The sequence below is a fragment of the Tachysurus vachellii genome, chromosome 10 (assembly GCF_030014155.1).
Source record: "Tachysurus vachellii isolate PV-2020 chromosome 10, HZAU_Pvac_v1, whole genome shotgun sequence".
Lineage (NCBI taxonomy): Eukaryota > Metazoa > Chordata > Actinopteri > Siluriformes > Bagridae > Tachysurus > Tachysurus vachellii.
In genome coordinates, this window is record NC_083469.1 from 4,996,253 (window position 1) to 5,015,482 (window position 19,230).

Genomic DNA, 19,230 nt, shown 5'->3' on the forward strand with positions numbered 1-19,230 from the left:
CTCCGGAGTGGCGATGTCTTGGGGTTGAGGGTTTATAATCTGATCCTCACTTCTACTAATCTCTCTCTCTCTCTCTCTCTCTCTCTCTCTCTCTCTCTCTCTCTCTCTCTCTCTCTCTCTTATGTATACGCTCCTCGAAAAAGCACTTGCATCCTCCAGACCACCAACTCTATCTCTTTATCTTAAGGTACTATCAATTTTAAAATGAATAAAATTGACCAGTAGATGATTATCGACTTTTATTTTTTATAGATTTGTTAGATTATAGATTTGTTCAATCTGCTGCCGATGCAAATTTTAATTGCATTAAATTCAAATGTTTTTCCTAATAAAATAAAAAAAATAAAAAAAAGAAGAAATGAATAATCAGCAAACCAAATAATATTGACTTTAAAATAAAGTTTCATGCAGACTGAGTTTATCTTAGATTTCAGATATGACTTGATTTCTTGATATGTTTATTTACACACTGTTATGACATGATACAGTAATAGAAATAGTTTAGTAGTTCCATTTTTTTCACTGGTATATATAAGGGTCATGTTCTGTTCACAACAATTTGTACACAAATTGTAATTTTTGTTATTAAAAATGCAATCTTTTCTCTAAATAGAATTAAATAGGTTTAAATTATACCTGAACCCTATTCTTTAAACATTTAATAATTAATAAAATAATTTAACATAATTATTTAAATGATTTGTTTAAGGAAACAAACATGGAACAACGCACGTTTGGAGAAAACTGAGGATAAATGTACTTTTTTTGCACCATATCTATAAATATTTACAGGTCAAATGAAAACCTTAAAAGCTCAAAATAAAGGTGTAATTTTTAAATGTTGTTTTTATTTTATTAAATTTATATTATTTTTTATTTATATTATTTTTATATTATTAAATATTTTATGTTGTTTTTGTTTTTTTCAATGCTTGTTATGCCCCAATTCATAATGCTGTATAATTTATATTAGACTTGATGTCTAAAAAATGGGATTTTCTTTATAAAAAAAGAGATTTTTGTATAATTAAAACGGTTTTAATTTGCCATGTTATTTTTTTTTTTGTTAAAATTAATGTTTAAATTATATTTTACATTTTTTTATTGTAAAGCTTTTTAATTTTTATTTTTAAGTATTACAAACTTAATAAATAAATAAAACATTAATAAAACTTAATAAAACATTTTTTTATTTAACTTTTTTGCCTAATTTTCTGTGCGATTTAAATTAATTGCAAAATCTATACATAGAGCTATGATTCTCAACCCAGTGAAATTTACTAAAGATATATCACTATAAAGATTTTTGTATGTAACAATAATATTGCCATTATGTGTTGATGTAACAGAGCATTCACTAATACTAATAATAAAGTAAATACAAGAATTCACTTCAATTTCCATTACTGGTGTTTGCCAAGCAGCTAAAGAACGGCTTGGGACACAGAAATAAAAACAAGGTCAGAGAACAATTATGTGTTTTCTGAGCCACTCAGAGGGAATTACATATGATTATGTAGAAGCTTTAAAGCTTAAACCTGAACATTAAAACAAAACTGGATGGATTTTAATGTTCTTCTTATAGTGCATTTAATGTAAATTTTATACAGGAGGCGTGGCTTCTATGTTTGTCAATCCCAGTAAAGGAGGCGTGGCTTCTATGTATATCAGTCCCAGTAAAGGAGGCGTGGCTTCTATGTATATCAGTCCCAGTAAAGGAGGCGTGGCTTCTATGTATATCAGTCCCAGTAAATGAGGCGTGGCTTCTATGTATATCAGTCCCAATAACGGAGGCGTGGCTTCTATGTATATCAGTCCCAGTAACGGAGGCGTGGCTTCTATGTATACGAGTACCAGTAACGGAGGCGTGGATTCTATGTATATCAGTCCCAGTAAAGGAGGCGTGGCTTCTATGTATATCAGTCCCAGTAACAGAGGCGTGGCTTCTATGTATATCAGTCCCAGTAAAGGAGGCGTGGCTTCTATGTATATCAGTCCCAGTAAAGGAGGCGTGGCTTCTATTTATATGAGTACCAGTAACGGAGGCGTGGCTTCTATGTATATCAGTCCCAGTAAAGGAGGCGTGGCTTCTATGTATATCAGTCCCAGTAATGGAGTGGTGGCTTTGGTTTGTCAGTCCCAGTTAAGGATTCATAGCTTCCAAGTTTGTCAGTCACACTAAAGGAGGTGTAGCTTGTCTGTCCTAGCTTCTATGTTTCTATGTAACTTCCCCAATAAAAGAGGGGACAGACAAACATAGAGGCCTCTGTGCTTCACAGTTCTATTATATAAGGCTTGGCCTCTGTATGTGTTTTATTGATTTTAAAAAATGAAATGTCAATTTTTTATTTGTTTATAGTTGTAGAATATTTATGCGAAGAGTTAGTTCCTGTTCAGATTAATTTGTATAGCAGTTAATTGTATAGCAGCATCTTGTTTCTAATTTATTTTATTTTTTTATTTATTTAATTTATTTTTTTACATATTATACTATTACACAGGAAACACAAACTCCAGTCCTTATGTTGTATGTTACAGCTTTACCTCTGACTTTTACAAGATACCCCAGATACTCCTTCCACAAATACTAAATAAATTTCTCTTTATAGAAACCATCAGCTTAACAACCATGACAGTTTACATGGACTGGTCCATACATAAGATCAGTTATTATATCAGTGACCATGTATAACAGTGAGTGCTTCCATATGAACCTGTGATTTGTCAGAGCTGCTGTTTAACACCTTCTGAACAATCAAAATGGAAACGTCAACAGTACTGAAGTGAGCAGAAAATAAATATATAGAAGGCACTGTATGTGCAATCTACAATCTACGAAAATACACTGTATACGGATTATTAGATGCTATTGTATTAAAAAATGTTTTTTTTCTGTTTATTTCACTTTATTTTACATCTTATTCTGGATATTTCTTAAAATTATAAATTTAATAGATTTAAAATCACAAATTTCATTCATTCTTTGACTTGCAATCTCAGTATTCACAGTGTTAAAAAAAGTAATCCTGCAAAATAAAAGAGGAAGAGTCGATTTACACCAAATATGTAAACTAATCCTTTATTTGTTGATATGTGACGATTTGCTGGGATTTCATTGCTTTGTTGAATATTCAGCAGATAAAGTGCTTCAGAGCTGTACACGCTGACGAACAGTATCTTTAGTGATAGATTATTTTTGCAACAAGAACATAAAAAAACAAGAAAAATACATCATCTTTTGTAAATACAAAATAAATAAGCTCTTCTAAGCGACTTGACTTGACTTGGTAACACACTTGTACACTTATTGCCATCATCTCATGGCCATTTCATAACACATGACATTAAATAATTAATATTAAACACAAACACCAAAAACAAATCCAGTCATGAGGAGATAAACATTAAAAATAGAGGTCCATATTTTCTGTACACCTTATCATCAGTTCTTGTTTTCCGAGTGGATGCTGGCTTCAGGATGAGAAGACGAGACTTTCAAAGCAGTGATCTTGCCTTCCTGTTTGGATGTGTTGGATAAATCGATGGCCATATCCTCCAACTCGTCTGTCACTGAGCCTCGTCTCGTCCACGTGGCGTCTCCGTCTTTCCCTTTTATCTCCTCGTGGTATGGATCGGAGTGTGTGGACGCAGTCCTCTCCGGCGACTTCTTGGACATTTCCATGGACTTTTTATGCATTCCTGAATAAGGAGAACAAAATGCTCTAGTGTTAAAATCTGCTGCAAACCTGCTCACATGTAGAGCCGTGTAAGAAATGGTCTGGAATGAGGAAAGCCCACCTCTCAGGCTGGGGACAGTCTCGGGTGTTGCTGATAGCTTGTCCTGATTTTGCAGAGTGAGAGGAGTCCCTGGGTCAACAAGGACGAAACTTCAGTTAAATTAAATCAGCCGAATCACAAACTCCCTCGTGTGCCTCGCCTTATATTTCACTTACATGGCTCGAGATTCGAGACTCAGCATAAAATACTGTTTAAATTATGTTATACCATCAAACTTACCCAAGATATTTAGCTACTAAAACACTTTTTTTTTAGTTTGCTTAACAAGGGCTAGCATTGCTTGTCCAATTAATTGTACACTATCTCACTATATTTGGTCATTTAAACAAGTAGCCTGCGTTGCTATAATTCCACTTACACTGTGAAATTCAAATCAGTGGTGAAGTTCTCTAGCTAACTATTGCATAGTGCAATTAATAAGAGTATTTTATGCTGAAGAGTAACTCGAGTCAAAAAAAAAAAGGCTAGACATCACACGATCAAGTCTGAGCTCGGCTGAACTTTCAGGAAATTCCATTGAAGGTTGAAAACCCTTGTGACCCAGAGATGCCTGTCACTTTGGCATAATTATAATTAATATTTAGAAAAACACCTTAAAATATACCAGTACTTCGTAAAAGCCAGAGATACAGAAATAATGTCTGAGAGGCATGTGTTATTGTTATGGTGTATGTTTTACTGATTTAGTGAGATAAATCTAGGGAAAAAATTAAACAAAAATGCATTGAAAGTAGTTTACTAAATAGTTCACTACACGAAAAAAGTAGTTCACTACACTACACTCATTTCAAAACCTGTATGTAATCGCATGAGACATGTTTTGCTGCATTTAACAATAAGTCTCACTGGATTTCTAAAATTTGTAAGATTTGAAAAACAGATTGTGTGTGTGTGTGTGTGTGTGTGTGTGAGAGAGAGAGAGAGAGAGAGAGAGAGAGAGAGAGAGAGAGAGTCTATTGGATGGATGGATGGATGGATGGATGGATGCCAATCACCTATTAATAACGATTTCTCTTTCCTTGCTTTCTGTAATGTATCTTTATTTCCCTTTTTAATGTTAATGCTGTCGACACAACTGTGTTTTACTAAATTTTCATTAAATTTGTGTGCGTAACTAAAAGAGCTACGTATATAAAAATGTATATAAAATCAACAGTAACACTTTCTCATATCTACTCAGTCGAGGTTAGTTCACTTATGTGTAAAGTTGAGTGGGATACGAACGTTTTGTTCTGAAATGACAGGATTTTCGTGAATTAAATGTGTAAATGTTTGTACGAATAATTTACGTATTCTCAAGCATTTTTTTCTCAAGTTAGTCTTTTGCGTGTTGTTTCCCATTTCACGTGTGATTTTCCTGACGTCAATTTGTTTTCACTCACATTTTTCACTGTACTTGAGTTCACATGCTCAAATTCGGCGTTTCTTTATCTTTCTATGGTTTTCATGTGTAGATAAATGCGTGTTTAAATGTCCTAAACAAGGGAGAAAGCGCGCTGTGACTCACCCAGAAGCCAGGGAGCGCAGGAGCCCATCATGCCGTTTTTGGCCGAGTTGAGGATGGATTCTGGTAAAGGGATGGAATGACGCACCATGGCGCCGTACAGGCCGTATTCGGCCATCACACTGCTGCGCCCCCAGCACTTCTCCCTCTTCCTCCATTTGGCCCGTCGGTTCTGGAACCACACCTGAACAAAACACATACAGTACTGTTAAAAATCTACGCTTTTTTTTAATTAAAAACGTCACGTGAAATGACGCATGGCTTTTACACACTTCGTATGTTTCATATAATTTTTTTTTTATGTATGGATTATTTATGTCTTTTTTTTATAAACATTTTTTTTCACAACTTTCTTTTCCATATGCAAAGACTTTTGAAGTATTATTTTTAAAAAAATCACATGATATAACAAAAATGCATGTGTTTTTTGCATAAGGGGCGCTTCCAACAAAATGAAGAAGACAAAGAGGTTCATAATTTAGCCTGCAAAATATTTAACGCTTTTTTTTTTTTTTTACCCCAAATTCATTATTTCAAGTGTCAAAAATGATAACAGATTGTTTAGGATGCAAACCGGTAAATTTATTAAACCGTATACTTCATTACGTTTGTCACAATTTACAGTGAATCTAACAGAAAAGCCATAGCTTGTTTGTTTTAGTTTCTTTAGTTGATCAAGATGCAAACGCGCTCAAAAACAAAACAAAACAAAGAAAACAAAAACAAGTTGCTATAATTTTTAGGTTTTTGTGTATTTAAATAATGTTTATAAAAAGAAAACGCTGTTTTTTTTTAACTGATTGTTTTTGTTTTTACATCAACTGACTTATCCTTAACATAGCATTAGAAGAACCTTGAGCATTTTCACTACTAGTTCTATATGTATACTGGATAAATATTTTCTTATATCTTCGGTAAAAAGACATTTAATGTTTTTTCATTATCACACGTTTTCTAACCATCTAAACATTATTTTCTCACATTTTGATTGAACACGTGCAAGTATCTAACACGCATACCTGTATCCTGTCTTCAGGGAGCTCTGTCTTCATGGCCAGCATTTCCCTTGCGTAAACATCTGGATAATGAGCCTCGTTGAAAGCCTTCTCTAGTTCTTCCAGCTGGTGAGAAGTAAACACCGTCCTGAAGACGAAAGAAATGTTAAGCTACAAGAAACAAAATCCAGCCTGGTCTGAATTTCACAAATTTCACTCATTCAGTTATTATTTTCCCGGTAGAAATTTCCTTATACTACAATCAGTATAGATTGTTCACGTTATTTGTTATTTAACATACCAGAGCTCTTAATCAATGTGCAATGATCAGCACGAGCTGTTCTGCAGCATGTGTGTGTATCATCAGTGGTTTATCGTCACGTGTCCGATACGTGACATTAGCTAATTAGTTCCAGTGCTCTTACCTGTGTCTTCGTTTCTTTCGTTTCTGAGAGTTGCTTGAGCTTTTCTCTTCGTTATGATCCCCAGAAAGACAGTCATCATCTGAAGATTTCACATAGAATAATGTTAATTCAGAGGACTTGTAAACAGTAAATTCATGAACTGAGTAATTAATTTGCAGAATAAAAATAAAGAAAAGAACAAATAAATGTCAGAAGAATAAACACAGAGAATAATGTAACTTAAAATTTTAGACTGAATTAATTAATAATCATTCATTATTAAGATTAGATTTATTTAGCTATTAACTAGTTTCTTATCTACATACTACTACTACTACTACTTCTTCTTTTCTTCTTCTTCTTCATCTTCTTCTTCTTCTTCTTCTTATTATTATTATTATTATTATTATTATTATTATTATTATTATTATTATTATTATTATTATTATTATTATTATCTATTCAATTATTTTATTATTTAACCACTTACTTCATTGACTATTTTATGTAAAATGTTAATTTATATTTAATCTGGTGTTTGCATCAATTGTTCTGAACAGTTATTTATTTTTTCATCAATAAGCAAAAAGCATTACAAGCGCAGATATAAACAAGAAACAGTTTTCCCCAATTGCTTCCCCTACATTTGTGACATTGTGACAATCAAATTAAAATGTATTATTATTATTATTATTATTATTAGTAGTAGTAGTAGTAGTAGTAGTAAAATTAGTGGTATTTATTTATTTATTTATTTATTTATTTACTTATTTGTATAATAATGATTTATTTAAATAAATAAACATTACTCGGTACACACACATTATATATCACACTGTTTATATATCAGTCTGTTTACTTAAGATAATAGAATAGATAATAGAATATTCCAGTGTTTTTTTTTTTTTTAGCCCTAAATGCTGATGTGTAGCTAAAGATTCTAATACGCGCGAATAAACATTTGTCTGTATAGTTTCTGGGGGGTTTTCAGCACTAGAGCTCATGAACAGCGCCTCTTTTACATATCAAGAAAAACAGACAGAAAAACAAAGATGACTTACCGGAATAGACGTCTGGCCGCTGTGGCTCGGTGTTATGGTTGAAATGCCTGTCTGTCCGGGACTGCAGAAGTGGGATGTGTCCCGGGAGGAAACACGGGGCACCGGGAGGCTGCTGCGCCGCCAGACTGCAGAGGAAACCTAAACCGAGTGGCAATGACCCTGCGGGCAACGAGAAGCCCCCGGCCCTTGTGCCGTGACCCACATCAACGCCCTGGTGCTGTCCGCTGACTTCTACAGTACCGGGCTGACGCGCCCGGAAGTCCGGTTCGAGGCCCAGCAAGTCGGTGATGGCAAAGCCTTTGGACCGAAATCCGGCGCCGCTGACGCGCGACTTGTCCGCACCGAAATAAGTCGGTGTCGTTAAGACTTTACTGTGCGGCTTTTCCTCTACTTTCTCTCGTCCTGTCATGACTGAGTGTAGTAGTGTTCGGTATTTAATTAGAATTTTAATTCTTTATTCTTAGATACCAACACCAGCCAGGCGTGAGAGTTGAGAGGGGACTGGAACTGGTGGGGCAATTTATATCTCCATCGCTCCATCCAGGGAAATACAGCATCCAATCAGTCTTTAGCTACAGATGATTTTACTGAGGCGTTTCCCTTTTTCCTCCCCAATCCCAGAGGATTAATTGCCACCAATTTTCCTTTAAATCCGACAGGGATTTTCTACCACTTGGTCTTTAAGTAGGTTTTCCCCCAGATTTCACTTCTAGTATCCAGCAGCAGCCACCTAAAAAATATGCCTATAGCAAAATTTCATCTGGACAAAAAAAAGTATAATATAATTATATATATATATTAAGTGCACCAAAATCAATCGCCATTTTAACTCTACTAGGCCATCTATAATTGACTACATTAATTATTACATTGATTTTGATTTATTTTATGCATACGGATTTCATAGTAACATATTTCTTCTCTTCTTTCCCATGTCAGATTCATCCAAGCTAAACAAACAAACGTGCAAACAAACAATCAAAAATATTTTATACTTTCTATATATTCACCAGTTTCAGTAAGGTCATTCGAGGTCACCAGGAGACTGTAATCTCAATCGCAACTGTACTTGACATTCTATAAATTATTAAAAAATAATAACAGTCATGTTTGAAAGGTTTGATGTTTTGTGTACTTTATGTTAATTAAGCCTTAGTATAGTGGGCTTTCTTTTAGCATTTTTACATTAATCTGCAATTAGACTAAGAGATTAGGATTTAAGATTTACATTTATTTTAATAGATTGCCATTTAATGCAAAACCCTTTATTTTACACCCCAAGGAATATAAATGGTATATTTTATTAAAGGAATTTAATAAGTAAAGTTATGAAAAATTAGGTTATTTATAGTTTAAAAAACTTTTGAAGTATAATAAAATGTGTATTGTTAATGACTTAATAAGAGCACATTGTGCTGTTCTTACCACTGGAAATAAATATGATAATTAACCATTTAATAAAAAAGACAAATGTAATCAATTCATGTAATTTCAGTAGAACGCAGTCAGTTTCAGACAGCTGCAGGTCTGGTACCCAATTATGATTTAAAGCATGTACCTGTATGCAGTACAAGTGTGGGATTTAATAAATGAACATACTGTATGTTGGTTTGGTGGAAGCCATGTTGTGCCAAACTAATTTAAAAACTACATTTCCTCCTGAATGGAGAATGATTGAGATTTATTTTGTAAAATCTGTACCTGTACCTGTGTCTTCGTTAGTGCACTTATTTAATCTATTGAACCTGTAATATGTTTATTGGACATGAAAATGTGAAAATCTGTGGAAAGTAGCCTTCCTAAATAAAATAAAAAAAATACAATTTTAATTTAATTTAATTTAATTTAATTCAATTTAATTTAATACATGTACGTAACTGGACTGTAATTTCGTTACACACATAGGTGCACACTCAAAATGTGAAATAGCAAATATCGTAACGATAAATATAGCTATTACAACCTATCTATTTTATCACTTTTTACTGTATTTTTTTTATTTCCTTTATTTTTTACATAGTTTCTTTTTAAGCAGCAGTCTAACACAATGAAATAAATGCTTAATGAATTTAATTACACATTTTGCACAAAATGTATTTTGTATAAAGTAATTTTTATTTGAAAGATTGGTTAATTACATGGCTTATCAAATCATAAACAAGAGCTTAAGACAGTTGGCTTTTTTCTGACACGAGTTTGTCTTAACTTTATTTATTTTTACATTCTGTTTTATCTTCATTATTGTAATTTAGGGCTCTGAAGTTTTCTTTCACGCTTTTGTGACTGATGTTAAACCGCAGTGTCTGTGTGTCTGCGCTTGTAGTGTGCGTTTTCAAGCCCAGCTTTGCGTGATTAGATACAGTTTAAAAAAAAAGTAAATGTAGAAAAAAAAAGTAAAAGTCATATAAACCGTTATTTAATTCATCCGTTAATTAATTAATTATTGAAAAATGGAAATAATTAGACACATTATTGGTTGTTCTAAAGAGGAGAGAAGAGAAGAGCAGTTACATAGCAGAAGGACACAGTAGAGGTTCACATATGCACACACACACACACACGCACACACACACACATAATGAATAGCGCGTGTGTGGGAGTGTACATGAGAGAGTGTGCGGCGTTAGGACGCGGTTTTCTCTCTCTAGAGAATAAGGACAAAGGAAATCCACCTGTGGTCTCAGAGTTAATTAAAAACACGCGCGCGCCTGCACGAAAACATTCTGACACACACACACACACACACACACACACACACAGAGAGAGAGAGAGAGAGAGAGAGAGAGAGAGAGAGAGAGAGACATGGAGCATGGAGAGAGACAGAGAGAGGCACACACAGGGAGATGGAGAGAGAGTGAGAGTGAGAAAGAGAAAGAGAGAGAGAGAGCGAGACAGAGAGAGAGACAAGGAGAGAAAGAGACATGAAGAGAGAGACAGAGAGAGGGAGAGAGAGAGAGACAGGGGGAGAGAGAGAGTGAGAGAGAGAGAGAGAGAGAGAGAGAGAGAGAGAAAGGGAGGAAGAGACAGGGAGAGAGAGATAGATAGAGAGAGAGAGAGAGAGAGAGAGAGAGAGAGAGACATTAAAGTGGCCGACTCCCTGACTACTGAACCAGGGGGAGATTGAGACGCAGCCCGTCAGATATACTAATTAAATAAGTAAAATGAGTCTGAATACGGGGGGCACGGTGGCTTAGTGGTTAGCACGTTCGCCTCACACCTCCAGGGTTGGGGGTTCGAATCCCGCCTCCGCCTTGTGTGTGTGGAGTTTGCATGTTCTCCCCGTGCCTCGGGGGTTTCCTCTGGGTACTCCGGTTTCCTCCCCCGGTCCAAAGACATGCATGGTAGGTTGATTGGCATCTCTGGAAAATTGTCCGTAGTGTGTGTGTGTGTGAATGAGAGTGTGTGTGTGCCCTGCGATGGGTTGGCACTCCGTCCAGGGTGTATCCTGCCTTGATGCCCGATGACGCCTGAGATAAGCACAGGCTCCCCGTGACCCGAGGTAGTTCGGATAAGTGGTAGAAAATGAGTGAGAGTGAGAGAGTCTGGATACGATTGAAGATCCCTGGTGTATAGTACAGGTCATCAGTGTAACTTGCTTTGCTCATTTTGTGCCTCTGAACTTTGTTTCTCTTAAAAATCACAACAAAAATACTTGGAATCTTTCGCTCGCTAGAATTAAACCTGACATTCCTCCACAGATGCAGTAGATGTGATCTGATTATTAACAGAACATTGTGAATTTAAATCTCATCTCATCAGCCATGCCGATGGCCCTCAACTGTACGTTCAGGCTCAATCCAATCTACCCTCGATCTAATCTAATTACTAAATCTAATCTAGTAAAAACATCTTCCAAATGAATAAACATAAATATAAGTTCATGCCTAATCACAGTGTCTAAGGAGCAGCTTTGCATCTTTAATCATAATCTTTAAGGCCTAAGGCAGCCTGGTGGCACGAACGTGTGCCGTTATATTATTCATATTCAGGACAGATTTGAAGTGTGTCTTGACACGAGATGTGAAGTGAGATTACGGAGACTTGCAGATCATTAATGTGCATCGTCTAATTTGCAAAAAAATCTTTAATCCCAGGCCTAAGAGTTGTTTACTGCTCTGAATTAGGTTAATCTATGAGGAGCCTCTTTTTGCATAATTAGTGGAGCAGAGGTGGGGCCTGGGACTGATTGATAAATGTGTGTGTGTGTGTGTGTCTGTGTGTGTTGAAGGGGCTGCCTATTCAGACCATTGTTTTCTAAGTAAACAATAGACCAGCAAAACAATTAGCAACATTTTGTGCTTTGTGGGATGTGATCCGGGATGTAATCACTGCCTGAGTCTGCTACAACAGCCTTGTATTAGATTCAGCATTCACCTTTTAATAAATAAAATATTCACACATATTATACAGTATCAAAATACATTTGTGTATAGCATCTGCAGTGCTCCTGTGACGACGTTGTATTAACAGTATAACACAGCATGATTAAGTTTCCTGTAAAACTAGTCACCAAAAGCATGCTCTGTAGCAGCCTGGTCTGGTCTAGCGTTAACATCTCTTCCTTTGTTCAGTTGTTCTCTTATTTTCTTCTCTTGATTTTTGCCATCAAGTCATGTCAAGTCAAGAAGCTTTTATTGTCATTTCAACCATATATAGCTGTTGCAGTACACAGTGAAATGAGACATTTATCCAGGATTGTGGTGCTACATAAAACAAAGACAGGGCTATAAGGACTTAGTAAGTAGTCCTAGCCACATAAAGTGCATCTGTGCAACCTGGTGCAAACAGGACAAGACAAGGACAAGACAAACAAGGCAGACAGGACAAGACAATCAAGACAATGCAGGACAAAAGACAGTGCAGACGAAAAGTTACAAGACAATACAAAAAATACGAAAAGACAATACACAAGAGACAATAAACAGAAACAGCGCCGACCGCCCAGTGTCAGTACTGTATGTTCAGACAATATTGCGTGCAGTAATACTAGAATGAACACAGTTTCTTAGCAGCAGGTCCCTGAGATAATGTTAGGATTTGTGCAAAAAACAGCAAACAACTGGAATATTGTACAGTATGTGCAAAACGGGGGCACGGTGGCTTAGTGGTTAGCACGTTTGCCTCACACCTCCAGGGTTGGGGGTTCGATTCCCGCCTCCGCCTCGTGTGTGTGGAGTTTGCATATTCTCCCCGTGCCTCGGGGGTTTCCTCCGGGTACTCCGGTTTCCTCCCCCGGTCCAAAGACCTGGATCTCAAAGGCATCTCTATAAAATTGTCCGTAGTGTGTGAGTGAATGAGAGTGTGTGTGTGCCCTGCGATGGGTTGGCACTCCGTCCAGGGTGTATCCTGCCTTGATGCCCGATGACGCCTGAGATAGGCACAGGCTCCCCGTGACCCGAGGTAGTTCGGATAAGCGGTAGAAAATGAATGAATGAATGAATGTATGTGCAAAACGACGGAAATGATTAGACAGTGTGTGCAAAGAGCAAAAAAGTAAAAAAGTGTGAAAAGCAGCATGTAAACAGGTTGACAGATGTATATTGGAAGTGTGTGTATTTGGTGTAGGTCAGTGCAGTCCATACAGATGATGTGCGTGTGTATGTTGTGCTCAGTACAGTTCAGTTCAGTTATTGAGAAGTCTGATGGCTTGTGGGAAGAAGCATAGCCTCACTTATTTTAGCAAATCAGTGTAAGTGCAACAAGTTTAAGTTATAGTAATTGTAGGAGGTAACGATAGGCAATGCTAGGTAATGCTTTGTAGCCAGTTTGCTAGCTATCAAAGGGTATCAAAGGTCACATGTCAACCAGCTCCATAGTTCAGCAGTCAGGGCGCTGGTCAGGGAGGTGGCCATTTTAATCTCTCTCTCTCTCTCTCTCTCTCTCTCTCTCTCTCTCTCTCCCTCTCTCACTCTCTCTCTCTCTCTCTTTCTCTCTCTCTCTTTCTCTCACTCTCTCTCTCTCCCTCTCTCTCTCTCTCTCTCTCTCACTCTCTCTCTCTCTCCCTCTCTCACTCTCTCTCTCTCTCTTAATCGTGAAATCCTTCCAGGGCACAGGAACCTTTGCTCCCTAAACAAATCCCATAATGCACTGCAAGAACAATTTAAAAACCTGATAACCCCATTAAGTTATATGAATTAAATTTTTCTCTTTAATTCTAATGGTCATGACAAGTTTTGGATATTAAACTAATTAAAGTTATCCATCGTCTTGACTACTTGTGAGTTGAAACAAAGCTTATATTTCAGTTGAGTTTACTCGTGATGTTAAGGCAGCAGGATTCTAAGTTTGGATTCTAAGTTTATTCATCTTGAAATATTGAAACGATGGCATCATATTTTCACTGAAAGAAAATGGCGGACAAGTCAGGCTCTCGGCTAAATTCGTATACAAGCATAACATCGTTATAGGTCTCAAATGAGTACAATCTTATGATATGGGCTTTTACACTGGAGACTGAACTCATGAGGTGATTGAGATGCACCCATGGTGAAGAAAAAATGAGATCCTTATATACTGTAAAGTCATTCCCAGTATTTGATCTCTGGGGTAAAATCAGTAAATAAGTACATAATAGTGTGTTAGTGAATATAGAACTTTTAAGTGTTTAAAATAAATTTACCAGTAAACACCATTCATTCATTCATTTTCTACCGCTTATCCGAATTTCTCGAGTCACGGGGAGCCTGTGCCTATCTCAGGCGTCATCGGGCATCAAGGCAGGATACACCCTGGACGGAGTGCCAACCCATCGCAGGGCACACACACACACTCTCATTCACTCACACGCTCACACACTACGGATAATTTTCCAGAGATGCCAATCAACCTACCATGCATGTCTTTGGACTGGGGGAGGAAACCGGAGTACCCGGAGGAAACCCCCGAGGCACGGGGAGAAATGCAAACTCCACACACACAAGGCGGAGGCGGGAATCGAACCCCCAACCCTGGAGGTGTGAGGCAAACGTGCCAAAAAAGAAAAAACAAGCAAAAAAAAAAAATACATGTAATATAGTGTAGATCAAACAAAACCACTCACTCATTCACTCATTTTCTACCGCTTATCCGAACTACCTCGGGTCACGGGGAGCCTGTGCCTATCTCAGGCGTCATTGGGCATCAAGGCAGGATACACCCTGGACGTAATGCCAACCCATCGCAAGGCACACACACACACACACACTCTCATTCACTCACACACTCACACACTCACACACTACGGACAATTTTCCAGAGATGCCAATCAACCTACCATGCATGTCTTTGGACCGGGGGAGGAAACCGGAGTACCCGGAGGAAACCCCCGAGGCACGGGGAGAACATGCAAACTCCACACACACAAGGCAGAGGAGGGAATCGAACCCGCAACCCTGGAGGTGTGAGGCAAACGTGCCAAAAAAGAAAAAAACAAACAAAAAAAATACATGTAATATAGTGTAGATCAAACAAAACCAAATAAATAAATACAGCTGGATGCTTTGATTTTAACCCCGGTGATAGTAGAGGTGCCTTTCTGATGAACGCACCACTTCATTTTACTGCTGATCTCTCAAAGGGCCTCAAAACCAAGATAACCCGGATTAAGTTAAGTCATCTCCATGGGTTAATCTACTCGCTGCTGTAATGAGTCTTCTACTGGATTGCTTAAATTAAAAGCAAACAGCAAGAGTCATTTGAGTGCGAGGGAGATTGAGCGGCCTCATTCGCTAATGCATTAAGTAATTTGATTTCCTTAATCGTTAATGTAATCGTCGCACGCAGCAGCGTTTAGTGAGGAAAAAAAAACGACAAGGCAGACAGGTTACATCCGGATATTAAACATTTAAAGACCAATCAGGGGCAATGAGCACAGGGTGATGAAAGGAAATGGAACAGATAGAAATAATACATTAGAGGGAAAAAAGGATGTCAGTGTTGTTGTGAATATCACCATGTGCTTGTGAGACGCTGATGGGGTTGATGATTAAATGAGAAATCAAAATGTAATTTTTTCCTGTAATTAAAAAAAGCAGTTTCTGTTAACTTTAAAGTAAACTGAGACAGAAAGATGGTTCAGGTTTTTAATACAACGAGGCTCCTGAATCTGTGGTGGAATCAGAAAGAGTCAAGTTTATTTATAATTTGCACAGTATGACAGGACACACACACACACACACACACACACAGAGGCAAGAGCATGGACATGTATTGTAAGTACAGTGAAGGAAGCCTTTATTTTTGAGTGGAGGGCAGAGAAGAATTTTTTTATTTTTGTACACGCATATGTACACACAGTTAAAGGCCTTGCTCAGGGGTCCAACAATGGTATCTTGGTGGTCCTGAGGCTTAAACCCTAACATTCTAATCAACAAACCACAGCCTTTACCACCTGAGCCACTTAACCACTGCCCCAATACCAAGGAACACCGATCAGCCATGACATTAAAACTACCTGCCTAATATTGTATAGGTTCCCCTTGTGCTGCTAACACTCAAGGCGTGATGAACTCCTCAAAACGTCTGAAGGTGTTCTGCAGTATCTGATAACAAAAGTCCTATAAGCTGTAAGGAGAAGACTCCATTAATCAGTCTTGTTCATCCAGCTCATCCCGCAGATGCTTAATCAGATTCTGGAGAATTTGGAGGATCTCTTTATGACCTCGAACCATCCCTAAACAGCAGCAGGGAACATTGTCCTGCTGAAAAAACCCCACAGATATTAGGAAACACTGATACCACAAAGAGGTGTCCTTGGTTTTTAGTAATGTTTAAGTAGGATCTACATGTGAAATTAACACATGAACGCCAAGACTCAAGGTTCCTCAGAACGATTCCCAGAGCATCACACTGCCTCTTCCAGCTGACCTTTTCCTCATAGTGTGTCCTGGTGCCATCTCTTTCCCAGATAAGTGACGCAAACTCACCACATGATGTTAAGGAAACATGATTCTTCACCCAAGACCTCCTTCTTCCATTGATTTATGGTAAAGTTCTGATGCTCTCATGCCCATTGTATATCCCTCACCAAATGACAGGTACCACTTTAATGAGATAAGCTTTAATCAGTGCTCTTTACTTCACCTGTTACTGATTTCAGTGTTGAGGCTAAGTGACACAACATGGTGGCGGAAAAATACTTCAAATACAGCACTAAAATTATTACTGCAATAAAGTTATGTAAAATGTCCAGGTGTCCAAGTGTCCAAGCGACACGTATGTAGAAATATATATATATGCCTGAAACTTTTGCACAGTACTATATATATATATATATATATATATATATATATATATATATATATATATATATATATATATATATAAACAAAGAATGCTTTCAAAAATGGAAGTGTTAAACATTTATTTTCATAAATGAACAAAATGCAGTGAATGAACAAAAGAGAAATCTAAATCTAATCAATATTTGCTGTGACCTCCCTTTGCCTTCAAAACAGCAGCAATTCTTCTAGGTACACTCGCACACAGTTTTTGAAGGAACTCGGCTGGTAGTTTGTTCCAAACATCTTGGAGATCCAACCACAGATCCTCTGTGGATGTCGGCTTTCTCACATCCTTCTGTCTCTTCATGCAATCCCAGACACACTGGATGATGTTGAGATCAGGGCTCTGTGGGGGTCGTGCCATCACTTCATGCTGGTTTGAAGGCAAAAAGTTAGTAACACCAAATATTGATTTGATTTAGATTTTTCTTTTGTTTGCTCACTTTGCATTTTGTAAATTGACAGAAACAAACACTCATTATTTATATTTCTGAAAGCATTTTTTGTTTACAGCATTTTTTCACACCTGCCTAAAACTTTTGCACAGTACTGTGTGTATATATATATATATATATATATATATATATATATATATATATATATATATATATAAATATATATATATCTCATCTTCTACCGCTTATCCGAACTTCTCGGGTCACGGGGAGCCTGTGCCTATCTCAGGCGTCATCGGGCATCAAGGCAGGATACACCCTGGACGGAGTGCCAACCCATCACAGGGCACACACACTCTCATTCACTCACACAATCACACACTACGGACAATTTTCCAGAGATGCCAATCAACCTACCATGCATGTCTTTGGACCGGGGGAGGAAACCGGAGTACCCGGAGGAAACCCCCGAGGCACGGGGAGAACATGCAAACTCCACACACACAAGGTGGAGGCAGGAATCGAACCCCCAACCCTGGAGGTGTGAGTCAAACGTGCTAACCACTAAGCCACCGTGCCCCCCTATATATATATACATATATAATAGATTAGACTCCTTTAATCAGCACACATTAAGTAAAATGTATTCTCTCTGTATATTATTATTATTATTATTATTATTATTATTATTACCTTTCCCATGATGTGACCTTTTTCTGTAATTATGTAATAAATCTAAAGGGCATTAGGGTTTATTCTTTTATTATCCATCTATAAAAGGTAGCATGCTAGTGAAGGACAATTGGATTGAGCCAGATTAATGCCATAAAAATATAGACAATGGGAGTAGGCTCTTATTACTAGAATTACAGAATTTATTTAAAAAAAAAAAGAAAGATCTAATCTCTTCGACTTGTTTACTTTGCCTGCGACATGATTAAATCTCCAGCAGGGGAATTAAAATGGGTGTTCGATAGGATTTGAAAGGAATTTGTTGTAATGTTGTGTGTCAAAAGAACACTGGGGAAAAGAAACAATAGCTATTTCTCCTAAAATCTAAAAATTACCTTTCTGGTCATGTGTATCACTGTAGTTTGTACAGAATTGGCAAAAATAGCTAAAAACGGAATGTTAAAGATTCTTCATGTGCTTTCCAAATAATTGTTTTATATTTTGTTAGCTTTTCTTTAATGTTAGCCATGCTAGGATAACTTCTTTTGGGGATCGTCCTCCAGGTTTACTTGCAAACTTGAATCAAAAATCACCACTATGAAGGGAAATGGTTTACACTTTTTTAAGCTACGACAGGAAATGTCATCAGTTAAAGCTAATCGGTTAGTGTTAGCTTGGAGCTAGTTAGCATGAACTTGTCAATCAAATTAGCTCTGTTGGCTCTGGCCCAAGTTTAGTCTTTTTGCAAATGATTAGCCAGGCATACGATTATGGAAGCTCAGTGGTTAAGGTGTTCGACTACAGATCGGAAGGTCATCGGTTCGAATCCCAGTTTCACCAATTTGCCACTGCAGGGCCCAAGGCCCTTAACCCTCAATTACTCAGGTGAATAAACTGAAATAAAAATGCAAGTCACTCTGGATAAGAGTGTCTGGGAAATGTAAATGGAAGCTTGTTTCTACCTTGTTTTAATAAATAAGAGATATTTTATTTGTGACTTTAAATCTCAGAATTCTGAGTAACTGGGAGAAATGGTCAGAATAATTAAATATATGATGCATTTTTAAGGAAAAATGTAAGAATTGCAGGGAAAAAGTCTCAATTCTCAGATATAAAGTCACAATTCTGAGATTTAAAGTTG

General features: G+C 37.1%; 1 protein-coding gene across 1 annotated transcript; it reads right to left on the reverse strand.

The window, feature by feature from the left end:
- Positions 1-3,442: 3,442 nt before the first annotated feature.
- vsx1 (visual system homeobox 1 homolog, chx10-like) lies at positions 3,443-8,171 on the reverse strand. Its single transcript, XM_060879646.1, has 5 exons — positions 7,763-8,171; positions 6,723-6,801; positions 6,322-6,445; positions 5,302-5,486; positions 3,443-3,722 (listed from the first exon to the last, which is right to left on the reverse strand). Exons 1-5 carry the CDS (start codon positions 8,169-8,171, stop codon positions 3,443-3,445), a joined length of 1,077 nt encoding a protein of 358 aa, XP_060735629.1.
- Between the last annotated feature and the right edge of the window lie 11,059 nt (positions 8,172-19,230).

Bases quoted from the DNA above. Each gene is read 5' to 3' on its own strand.
- vsx1 (XM_060879646.1), bottom strand. From the start codon at position 8,171: ATGACAGGACGAGAGAAAGTAGAGGAAAAGCCGCACAGTAAAGTCTTA. The intron at 6,802-7,762 runs GTAAGTCATCTT...TGAAATCTTCAG, and splicing joins GCGGCCAGACGTCTATTCCG to ATGATGACTGTCTTTCTGGG. The intron at 5,487-6,321 runs GTATGCGTGTTA...TGTTTTGTTCAG, and splicing joins TCCCTGAAGACAGGATACAG to GTGTGGTTCCAGAACCGACG.